Genomic DNA, 12,505 nt, shown 5'->3' with positions numbered 1-12,505 from the left:
TGAGTTGCCTGACATTAAATTGAGGTTGACACCCAGGAAATGATTTTGGGAATCACTGGTCAGCAGTTTCAAAAATGTTCCCTGGTCTGCTAGGATGTAACTGCAGAGGGGATATTTTGTGTTTTATAGCCTTTTATTAAATTTGATTAATTAACATTATCCTCTGTAAGGCAGATATGCATTACTTCCTTTTAATTGAAAGGAACATCATGTCTGTTTTTTGACCATAATGAGATCAGCTTATGTATATGTGAAAGCTCCATAAATTTTATATTGTATTAAACATTTTAAGAGAAAAAAACATTTTTCCTCCCATCCTAATTCCCTCAAATGGTTCTAATTCACTCCAGGCAAAGAAAGGGGAGCAAGAGAGATGAAAGAGAGGGTGAGAAGAAGGGTAGAAAAACAAGTCTGTAACTGTGTGGAAGACAAGTTCAGAGTCAGTCAGTCCTCCCAAAGGAAGACTATCGTAAGCACCTTACACAGCATCATGGTACATTAGGTCCAAAGTGTGTTTAAGTTCTTGTAGTCTAAGTATCACATGCTTCAAAGTGAACAAGTCACGTGGTAATCAGGAAGGAAACCAGTGTTGATTTTAACACCACTACTGTGTAGCGTAGTAGGCATTTTACATTCTTGATTTACTTACTAATATTCAACTAGAGTTTTAATATTTACAGAGTCTTAGAGAGTTCAAGTAATGGGAGCTAGAACATGGGTTTTAAATTGATGGCCTCAGAGTCAGAATTATCAAAAATATATACACATACAAGAAAACTTCAGTGTGCATTGATGAAGTCAAGACAGCTCCACATATACATGTCGTATTGCAAGGGTCCAGAGTTCCTATGGGCACAGGGTTGGTGCATGGAAAGAATCCCAAAGAGATCCTCAGGAGGTCTGATTTCCCAGCCAATACCTTCAGCAACATGGACTACTGGAGGCAGGGTACAATAAAGGCATCTGCTCACCAGCATCCATCTTTCATCGCTCTCAGGTCCAACCCAGTTTTGATATGTGACTGGCTAGAGAAATGTGTGATTCATGAGAATTATTTAATAACTTGTCTTCGTGTATCTTTTCAAGATTCGCTGGATAATTCGGTCACAGGTGAATGCACACCAGAGGAAGCAGATTCTTCAGAGAACAGCCTACATCCAGACTTCGCAAAAGTAATAAAGCTGACACAATTTATGCAGATAAATGTGCATTGCTTACTACTTAATGCTTTCATGAAAAAGATTGCTTATTAATTAATGCTTTCATGGAAAAAATGCTTTTTAAAGATTTAGAGGAAGAAACACAAAACTCAAAAATTAAAAGCATGTTTTTTATAAGTTGCCGAGTGTTAACGGATGATATTAAAAACTGTGATAATAGTAAGGGGCTACTTCTTGCCCTGTGGATGGGGCTTGGCTGTAAGTATCTGGATATTTAGACAGCAAGAGCTAACGCAGTGTTCTCTGTAGTACCTCACAGAAACCGAAGAGACGGTCAAAGCAACTCGAAACGTGGAGAGGCTGAATCTGTTCTCGATGGATCCAGATATAGATGTGAGTGGAATTCGTTCTAAGCTGACATGAACATGATCCATACAATTGTGGTTTATAATTTAGATTTTCTTTATTTCTGATGGATGTTTTTTGAGTAAAACTGTCCAAATTTTCCTAGACCTTGAAACTTCAGAAAAAGGATCTTTTCGAACCCGAGGCTGTAATCAAACCATTTGAAGAGAAAGCTGCCAAGAGAATCATGATCATTTGTAAAGCTCTCCAGTTCAATCTCCAGGGATGTGTTACGGAGAATGAAAATGACCCGATCACGAATGTAAGTTGCTCTCCTGTTACTTCCTGTCCCAGTCAGACAACGAGCAGCACACCACCCTGGTCCAAATCTTTCCTGCTCCTGATCATTCCACACGTGGAGTTAATCCCATCTAATGAACCAGGGAACACGACTAACCGCATTTTTCCACGTTACAAATGTGCGCAAGTTCTGAAATGGAATTGCCAGGACACTGTCATAAAAATTTCCTGTTAACTTAAAGGAGAATCATCAAAGGGGCTGTGTTCTAGGATCCTTTCCATTAATCAGCAGAATGGTTCAGAGTTTCCTAGGATGTTGTTTGTATCTTCTTGGTAGTACTAGAGGTGGCTCTTAAATCGACATTTTTATTTTAATATTTATATGTTAATTTGAATGTATATAGAATGTAATTAAGCCCTGGCCAGTGTGGCTTATTTGGTTGGAGCTTCGTCCAATAGCCCAAAGGGTCATGGGTTTGATTTCTGGTCAGAGCACATCTATGTCTCTCTCTCTCTCTCTTTCTTTCTCTCTCTCTCTCTCTCTGTCTCTCTCTCACAGCAATTAAAAAAAGAAAAGAAAAGAATTAAAATGAACAAGTCAATCTTGTGATTTCACAGTCATTACTGTTTTAAGATAAAGCTAAATAGTGAACTAAGTAAAATAATACCAGACAAATATTAAATAAAGAATAATAGAGATGGTGCATGTAAATGGCAGGGGAAAAGGTGTTTGCTGATATTTGGAAAATAGCTGCACTGCTCATTAAATCAATACAAATTCCCTTTTCTACTACGTAGAGAGTAGACCTTCTTGAGAGTTCTCGGTATTCTAGGGGACAGTTCTCTGCTAATTGTAAATGTGTGTGTGGGAAGGGTGCAATTTTTAGCATAAACATTATTAAATGTTTCTTTCTATAAAGAAGAAAATAAAAATCACTCATAATCCTACCATCAATTAAAAAGTCACTATATTGGCATGTTCCCTTTCATTATTTTTTAATGCATTCTGTTCTGATTTCTAATAAATCATCTCTCAATTGTCATCTTTCACCTCAAAGTCGAAAACTTGTCTCCAGATCCGTGATACAGGCCACATTGCTGTCAGAAAGCAGACCCAGCCTTGTGTTTTCCCTACAAACCGCACACACACGATTTCACACAATTTCATTACCTCTTTTTAGGTGGAGCCTTGTTAGTTGTGATGGTGAGTGGCTGGCAGAAAAGATGAACTCTTTCAGAAGGCTTAACCCCTATCGCCCTTGGGTCTTTTAGCCCCTTGCTGATCCCAGAGCCTCCTTCTCTCTGGTGTAAAACCAGGAAAATGGTACATGCTATAGACTTCCAGTTCGATAAGGAGAATCAAGTACGTGCCTCTCCTGGTTCAGAATGCCTGATATTTCCCCTTACGAGTTCTGCCACTCTGGACAAGTGACTTACCCACAGTCTGCTCTTCTGTAAATGCAGATAATAATAACAGTAACTATTTCAAATTGTCATTGTGAAGATTAAATGAGGTAATATATGGAAAGTACTTAGATAGTGCTTGGTGCATAGTAAGCATTCATCCAATAGTAACTTATTTAATATGGAAATTGTTTTGAAATTTGTAAATACCATGCATGCAAGTTATTGATATTTTCAATGTGACATGTGACATTCTTGTTGATAAGGAAGCAAAATTGAAAAATGCCACTGGTAAGAATTTTCCCCCAAATGAAGCTTCCTCACACTTTGTAACTGTTACTGTGCACTGGGTGCATAAGAGAGAAAGTGGCTGAAGTCAGGTTTACTCATCCTGCAGCAAACATGTACTCAGTGTGTTCCTGGGAGCCAGATTTATTGTCCGTACTGTGGAAACAGCAAGGAACAAATTGGGCAAGCTCCCTGGCCTCTAGAGGTTAGATTTTTAAAAAGAAAAAACAGAGTAACTTAAATTAACAAGATAACTGTACACTGGGTAAAGTTCTTTAAAATAAATCACTAGAGAGAGAGACGATGCAGAGGAACTGAGGAATGGGTTGCTTTGGATGGGGTGGTCGTGGGAGGCCTCCCTAAAGGTGACTTATAAACAGAGACCTGAAGATTGAGAAAAATAGAGTCAGGTCAGGGGAAAACATTCTAGGCAGAAGAAAGAGCAAGGGTGAACGTCCTGACACAGGTAAATCTTGGCAAGTTCTAGGACCTGAAAGGAGATAGTAAGGGGAAGGGCAGAATAAGATGAGTTGCGAGGAGCAGTAGAAATGTAAGATTGGGTCGGGTTTTGTAAACTGTGCTGGAGTCTGGATTTATCCTAAATATGAGTGGAGGCTATTAAAGGTTTAAAGTACTTTAAAATGATGCAGTCTCATTTGTGTTTTTAAAACATCCATCAGAGGAATGGATTGAAGGGAACAAGAGTTGATCAGGGAGAGGACTTCGGAGGCTACTTCTGTAGGTCACTGCCTGGCTCGGGCTAGGGATGGCAGAGAAGGCGAGAAGTGGGTGGGTTTGACCGGTGTGTTGTGAATTGACCTGACAGGCTTTTCTGATACATTGGAGATACAGGGAAGGGGAAGGGAACCATCAAAGATGAGTCTCAGGCCTTTTCTCTGAGCAGTTCTTTGAATTACAGTGCCATTTATTAGGAGGACAAGACTGCAGTAAGAGCAGATTTGGGGGCTATAGGTCAAAAATTCCACCGTGGACACCTTAAGCCTGATAGGCCTATTAGATAGCCAGATCGAGATGTCCGTGGAGCAGATTCAAATACAAGTTTGGATCTCGAGGGACTGGCTGTGGACAGAGGAATGTACCTGGGAGTCTGGCCAAGGCAGTGACCTGCAGGGAATTACCCAGGAATCTCTCCATAGAGAAGGAGCAAGAAGTGAACATTTAAACTGTGACTACGTAGAGATGTGAGCAGAGGCTAAGAAGGAATGACCAATAAAGTAGAAACAAACCACAGAAAAGAGAACAGTGTGCTCTGTGCAGTGGTGCTGAGAGGCTGAGTGCCGTGAAGCCAGAGAGGAGCCCAGTGGCTGCAGGAACAGAAAGAGCGTCAATGGCCATAGCGGGAGACGCCTGCGTGGAGTGGAAGCGTTAGGAGAAGCAACCAGAGCACACTGTTTTATTCAGGATTCAAACGACAGTGCTAGAAACTTGTTTTTGAAACTACTATTTGGAAATATCAGAAAAATTTAACCCAAATGGCAATGTCATTTAATCATCTCATTGAAATGTCATTTAAAACATTAAATAAATGTTTTACCTCCTCACCAGGCATATCCTTCCAGTGCAACCAAAAAGGCGAGTTTAGAAACTGAAATGCAAAGACAATGGGTTTTTCTTGCCAGGGCCAGGAGCATGTGACTCTTTCCACGGAGATTCCTTCCTTTGTACAAAACTCAGTCCAAAGCTAAGTGTTTGTACTTGGGCCGACCTTCCAAGCACGAGAACAGGCAGAAGTTCAGAAATTCTGACTTACCTGCCTCTCTCACACCTGTCCTCTCTCAGAGAGAGAGGTTGAAATGAAGTGCTTTGTATGTCTCCATAGGTTTAATTTATTTTCCAGTTGATACAAATGTTAAAAAAACCAGGAAACTGCTTTTTAAAATATAATTTCATTGTGCTTATAAGCAATGATATAAAAAGTGATTAAAAGAACATCGCCTTACCAAACAGCAGTCTGTTATGTAGTGGTGTTATTTTTTAAATCCTCACATGGTTCTCAGTAACACGCATCAATGTAGCTACTTTTAAACTTACTGTTTTCAAGTCAATGAACATGTTTTTAAATTAATTAAATATTTCTTTCAGTTGCTCAAGAGCCATGTGCTGTATTTAATGAATGAGCTTCTTAATAAAAACACCCTAACGGAACTTTTTATGAGGAGAAAACTATTTAATAGCATGTAATTTTTTAGCCCATCATTGAAAATTCAGGTTGATGACTTTATAGTATAAAATATTTCTTTGACAATAGAAATTGATCCCAAAACCTGAACTAACAAAGCTGCTTGACAGCAGAGTGACATTTGAAATGTCATGTTCTTGGATTTTTTTCAGAAAGTACAAAATTCTAAACATAAGAAACCTATGACTCAATTTTTTAGGTTTTCAAGGTGCTTTATTAAACAAATCCTTATTGAAAAGCTAGTGATTCCAAGAGTAAGATGTGACCTTTAAGTTGAAAAGATGGGTTGGAAAAAATAATTGAATCACCATGTGAGATTAATTTCTGACGTATTATCACGGTAGGTCATTTATTTCCAGTTGCTAAGCAGAAATGAGAATCAAAATGCAGCAATTTATTAAAAATAAGGATTTTTTCCTTTGACCTTCAATGTGCTTTGAGTTCTTACCTGAATTATTTTTGAGTAATTTTTGAGTTTTTCAACTCTGCAGTCTACCACTCCCACAAACCAGGAATTTTTATGAAATAAATTATATTGGTAAAATAGAAAAGTTTTACTTTTTAATTATCTTATTTTTAAAAATAAACTATTGAATTTTATTCTAGCTGTGTCATTCTATTTAGTTTCTAGCAGTAAAACATCTGGTAAGTATTGCTAATATTAAGGAATTAAGCTGAAACCCTTGTTATAAGCTATAGGACTACATTGGAAAGAACACTAAGTATCTATTAAACTTTCAGCAAAACCCACAGCGTGAGTGATTACGTACAATGATGAACTGTGTCATTTTTTGGTTTTTGTGTATAACCTGCTTGACCACAGAATGTTGGCGGATGACAGGCATCAAATTAAAATTAAGTAGCATAAACAGAAGTAAAGATATTTTTGTAGGAATATTCCAACCTTAGAAGCCAGTAGTTAACTACATATATAATTATTATTATACATGTATGTAATATATAAGTATGTTTACATAGACTTGTTTATTTCTATCCTTGGAAATAAAACTTGTTTTATTTAATCTGTTGTGTTTGATGTTTTTCTAGTTGAAAAGCCATTCTTTCCTGAATCTTTCCTTTTTTACTGTTTATGATATTCTGCAGCATTTTTAAAAAATTAGCAGTTTCTAGTTCAGAGGGGATTTTTTATTTGTGGGTTTGGTTGGTTTTTGTCAAAACCATGAGTTCTCTCTTTTTCCCACAGATTGAGCCTTTTTTCGTGAGCGTGGCACTTTACGACCTCAGAGACAGCAGGAAGGTTTCTGCCGATTTTCCCGTGGACCTGAACCACATGGCTGTCAGGCAGATGCTGCCCGGGGCCCCCGTGGCACTGGAAAACGGGAACATCGACACGCTCACTCCACGGCAACCAGAAGAACCTCACGTCAAGGGATTTCCGGAGGAATGGTTGAAATTTCCAAAGCAGGTGGCACTTTTGTTTACTGGTGCTGGGACGGAAAACGCTATCCCATTGTTCTTACCTATACTGTACATAAGATGAGCAATTTTCCAAGTAAAAATTTCCTTAAAGCTCTTCTTTTTTTTTTATCACTTTTTATTGTTATTCTATTACAGTTGTCCCAATTTTCCCCCTTTTGCCCTCCTCCACCCATCCCACACCCCCGTTCCCACAGTCAGTTCTCACACTGTTATCCATGCTCATTGGTCATTCATCCATGTTCTTTGTCTAGTCCCTTCCCCTTCCTCCCACCAGCATCCCCCTCCGTCTCCCCTCTGGTCACTGTCAGTCTGTTCCATATTTCCATGCCTGTGGTTTTATTTTGTTCATCAGTTTATTAAAGCTATTCTTTAAAAAATACTAGAATGTTGTAAATGTCTTCAGTGTGGTTTCCTAGATGCTTATCAGCTTATTAATTCTAATTTATGTTTGTACATAGGCTATATTCTCTGTAAGCAATCCACACTCTGAAATTGTCCTGGTGGCCAAAATCGAGAAAGTGTTAATGGGAAGTATTGCAAGTGGTGCTGAGCCGTACATTAAGAACCCAGACTCCAACAAGGTAATGTACAATCTTTTTCACACAGAATTCCAATTGATTTCCAGAAACACAATCACATTGCCTGATGAATTACCAAGTCTGATCAATGTAAGTCTCGAGACTTTCACTTATTAGTGAGCTCAGTATTCGTCGGGAGCATCTAGAAGCACATATTCTAGGTTAATGCTTTGTGATGCAGCAGTTTTCGACTGCTGATTGTCTATGAGCAGATGTAAATGTAAATGCGGATAAAGCTTTAATTGCAAGGATCAAAGTGTTAATAATGACGAAAAGTTAGGATTAATCTGACTGAAAACAAATTAATACAGTTTACTAAGACATCAGTAATGCTGATGGGAAAGTAAATGAAAAAGGAAGATCGGTAATTGCCTATCAAATTATAATAGCATTTAAGTGAAGAAAGAAAAAATACTGAAAGTTCTTTGAATGGTGGGACTATGGGACCCTTTTTTCTTTAATAATTGAATGTTACTGTGTAATAGAAAATGAATATAAAAAGTCTATATTTTCCACGCAAAGGGAATATATTGAGAAAATAATGTGTTAAGAATTGAATCTGAGCATATATAACAGTTTACGGCAAAGCGTGACAGATCTGTGATATTTAAAGTCTGGCAAACTATGATGTGTGGGCAAATCCAGCCTGCCATCTGTTTTTATAAATAAAGTTTTATTGAAACACAGTCACGCTTATTCATTTATGGATTGTCTCTGGCTGCTCTCCTGCTCCAGTGGCAAATTTGAGAAGTTGAGATAAAGTCCATATGGCCCAGCGTATTTACTGTGTGACCCTTCACAGGACAATTTTGCAGAACTCTGTCACAATAAATAAAACATTGGACGGATTGTGGATGTGACTTTGATAACATTTCCCACTTAATATTTTAAGGTTTTGAAGTCAGAAGAAAGGGGAAAAGTTGGTATTCCGAGACAAAGGTTTTTTCTGCATTTGAAATTTCCAAGTGAAAAAGAATGGAAAACGCTATGCAGTGATTTGAACACGAAGACTATCACTTGGGTCTTTAAGGGGTGCATCTGTGGCTAGTGAGGCGGAATTGCACTGAGCTTCAGTGTAAGATAACGTAGGAAGATGTTTGCTAGTATTTTCCATGGTCAGTTTGTAAGGCAAGGTTCTAAACAATATATTATTTTTTCCCCAGTCTGCACAAAAGATACTCAAATCCAACAGGCAGTTCTGCAGCAAGTTGGGGAAATACCGCATGCCATTTGCTTGGGCCGTGAGGTATGTTGACAATTGCAACCAGCAGAATAGAAGTGCACTTGTAGTTTGCATTGAAAGCTTCCGTTACCTGTCATTTTTAATATACCAACATCCAGAATAATGCTAATGTGTTCATCTTTATAAACTTCTTGAGCTCCCCAGAAATATGTTTTACAAGAAAATTGAGCAAGACAACACATAGGTGACTGGGACTATGGCATGTGTATAGTGTGGGCATGACCAGCTATGCCGTGGGTTCTTGGTAGTATCAAATCGAAGTCATAAAGTGTTTATTATATATAAATATATATTTGGTTTATCAAACACTTGACATTATATCATCCCTGAGAGTTTGGTGTGCTTGAAATTCAGATGAACATACTATGATTTCTTAGGCATCTGCATATTTTCATCTGTGCATAGAGCACAGTTCTGTATATGGATGTCTAGATGAAATGATTGATCATTTCAACTCTCTTTGATTTACATACTGATTAGCACCCAAATTTATCAGTACCAATCAGAAATGCTGAGTTTTGTGGACACTGATGGAGGACTCATCTTTCCAGAAATATAACCTCTGCACAAAGAACAAAAGTTGCTTTTTGGGTCTGCTCAAACACCCATTATTATTGTCCTCAGATCTCTTTGCATCTTTATTAGTGTAAGAATTTCTTAAAGGAGGAAGAGCCCAACACAGACATAAGGAAAAAATGGTCCACGGTGCACAAACCGAATGAACTATAAGTGCTACAAAAAGAGACAGCTTATCAAGTATTCATTTGAATGTTGATTACATTGTCCAGGTGGAAGTGACTTTAACATTCAGAAGGAAGAGAAAACCTGTTACTTATGCCATGTTTGGGTCTGAGAGTTCCCAGGGATGAGCATAACCAGAGTAAACTCGCCGGCATTTGTTGTGGTTTTGCGGGTGCTACTTAAAGTTGGGACCGGTGAGCTCAGGAAGGAGAAATGTGGAAGTCTGTGTAGCAGGGCACCAACGGAGACTCACTGGTCTCCAGGAGCTAGTTTGCTCTAAGGCAGCCTTGAAACCAGCGAGAAGGAGACCAGGCCCAGGACTCTGACAGAGAAGGTCTAGATCAGGCCACTATGTAGTGGTTGTAATTTAAGATTGTAACTTTGGGCAAGTTTCCTTTCCAATTCTCAGGGTCCCCATCTGCAGAATGAAGCTGAAAATACCTGCCTCATGGGCAGCAAGTACAATCTCAGGTGCAAAAGCACGTGGCATAAATAGATCATAAACATCACTTTATCTCCCTTTCCTCTCTCTCCCTACAGGGACAATTATGCCAGAATATTCTGCATGAAAAAGGTGTTAGTGAAATTTACTGAACCCTCTGTGATAAAGTTAATGGTTCTTACTTCTCATAAGCTTCAAAAGAAGGGGTAACTTGTCATTGGCTGGTCAAACTTTTATTGATAAGTATTCTCAGCAGTTACCACAAGAAAACCTACTGGGAAAAATAAAAACAAGATAACCCTTACAAAAGTGAAATCTTCCAATATAGTGAAATTATGGTGGTGACCATATTTTCTCTTTAAGGATCCAGAGCTGTTCTGAGGTTTCAGAAGCAGGCATTTTAGAACCAGAGCTGGGTGTGAAATCTCAACTCTGTTTACTAGGCAAGTGGACTTAGGCAAGTACCTATGGTCTATCTTTGCCTCCAGTTTTTCAATGTCCAACAGAGGAAGGGTAATGCCTAATTTACTATTGCAGGGATTAAGGAGCACTTATGTGTACCCAATAAAAGAGAGCCGCTATCAGAAGTCATTATTTCTATATGATTATTATGAAGTCTCTTGTAGAGATCATATTCACCTCAACAAGTCCCCCTTTCTAGTAAATTTTGGGCAGTGGAAAAAACTGTGAGAGAAATAAGTAAAAGAATTACCCATCATAGAGCAGTCAGGGGAAGTTACAATCTTATTTTGAAGTTGTCTAGTGAAATACGTTGGATGAAACACAGATGGAGTTTCTAAGGAGACTGGCAATATTACCGATGATGAAAGTAATTATGTCTGGGACAGGAAAGCCAGCAAAACCACAAGCTCATACTACACGAATGCCTGATTAGTGGTTTGTTTGTAGGTTAGGAAACAGTAGACACCACCAATTTGTGTATATAAAGTTATGCTTTCGATTTACATAAACATCTCTAGCAACTGAGATAAATGGTACAGTTCTAAAGATTTTACGTTTGACCACTTACATTATCTAACCACAAAAATAAGTATAAGACACAATCAAAGAAGATTTTAATTTTCCCTTTATTATGTGGCAAGTGCTTAAAATAAATGTGACCAAATCAGAGAAGGACTCGTTATTCATCTCGTTTTGACGTAAGTTAGCTTCCTGACATATTTCAATACCCTGTTGATACTGTTAATTCTCTGGCTGCTTCTCCTTTCTATTGTATTTTCCAGATTGCCATTTGTTTTCACAATATAGCTTTGAGCGTACCCTAAAACACTTTGGCCCTTAAAATCAACTGCCACTAAAAAAGCACAGAAGTGACAGTTTAGCTTATGACCATGTTTTTACCCAGAACCAATGATCCCACCCACTGTGACCCTCAGATGCTCGTTGCCAGGAACATTTTATCTGAAATTAATCTGCTGCATGTTCTTATCTCTGACACCCGCCATGGTGCCATTTTACAGCAAAAAATGTTTATCCTTGGGCTAGGTAACGAGAATGCATTCAGATGGCTACACAGGGCGTTTTCCACTCACTGATTCCTGAGAAAAGCCAACCCTTACGAACATATCATGTTGTTCAGTGGAACCCTCTCTGCACATCTAACCCCCAGAATCAAATGTGCCTAAATCCATGCCAAGACCCTTTTTTCTTTCTTTTGCTCTGTTTTGTGCAGCAGTCTAAATGGACCAATGCACGGCACTGAACCTTCTTTAAAATTGAATGAGACTAGAATAAAAACGTTATTCTTATGTCTCTACACTTAAAGAAGTTACAGAGTGCAGCCACATCCCCACCGTATGGATATTCAGCCTCTGTCTGAATCTCTCCAATGACAAAGAGTCCAGTGCTTCCCACTGTGGTTCCTCCTGTCTTTCTGTAGGAGCTCTTATGATTAGAAAAGTCATTTTGTAAAAAGTATTTTTAAACTGCCCCATAATCGCTTTTATATTTTGTCTTCCATAGCCATAAAAAAAAACCCTTGCATCACGGCTGTTCATGCTGCTTATGACAAGCTCTCGGGGACACTAAGGCTTCTATCCCTTTTGGCTAAAGGTCGCATTTCCTTCAATCATACCCCAAATGTCACAATTCAAGACCCTCACCATACACTGGTTATTGTTCATCTGTGGCAACTGGAACTAGGCAGTGTCCCAAGCATCCTCTATCCATCTGTGTAAATGAGTCAGCCCCGCATTCTCTTGCCAGTTGGCATATTTATCGAGCAAGGACGGGGTGTCTGGTACGGGGAGCAGTACTTCCTGGTGCTGTGCTCCTCGTTCTCTTTACAAGGTGTCCCATGCAAGTGAGCTATTTCCAGGGCAGAGCTGTGTTAAGAGGAAAAAC

At 38.7% G+C, this 12,505-nt stretch overlaps 1 protein-coding gene across 7 annotated transcripts in view; it reads left to right on the top strand.

The window, feature by feature from the left end:
* The window catches only part of DOCK10 (dedicator of cytokinesis 10), a 227,671-nt gene that overhangs the window by 147,664 nt on the left and 67,502 nt on the right, over window positions 1-12,505 (top strand). For all 7 annotated transcript variants that reach the window (XM_053919129.2, XM_045198211.2, XM_024563982.3 and 4 more), the window contains exons 9-14: window positions 1,087-1,172; window positions 1,470-1,553; window positions 1,672-1,827; window positions 6,902-7,123; window positions 7,596-7,718; window positions 8,879-8,961. In XM_053919129.2, the coding sequence (XP_053775104.1) occupies window positions 1,087-1,172; window positions 1,470-1,553; window positions 1,672-1,827; window positions 6,902-7,123; window positions 7,596-7,718; window positions 8,879-8,961 (754 nt within the window). The remainder of the gene's footprint in view (window positions 1-1,086; window positions 1,173-1,469; window positions 1,554-1,671; window positions 1,828-6,901; window positions 7,124-7,595; window positions 7,719-8,878; window positions 8,962-12,505) is intronic.

This window comes from Desmodus rotundus, chromosome 2, assembly GCF_022682495.2.
Source record: "Desmodus rotundus isolate HL8 chromosome 2, HLdesRot8A.1, whole genome shotgun sequence".
NCBI classification, from domain to species: Eukaryota; Metazoa; Chordata; class Mammalia; order Chiroptera; family Phyllostomidae; genus Desmodus; species Desmodus rotundus.
Note: the sequence above shows the minus strand (reverse complement) of the source record. Positions and strands in the feature narration are given on the sequence as shown.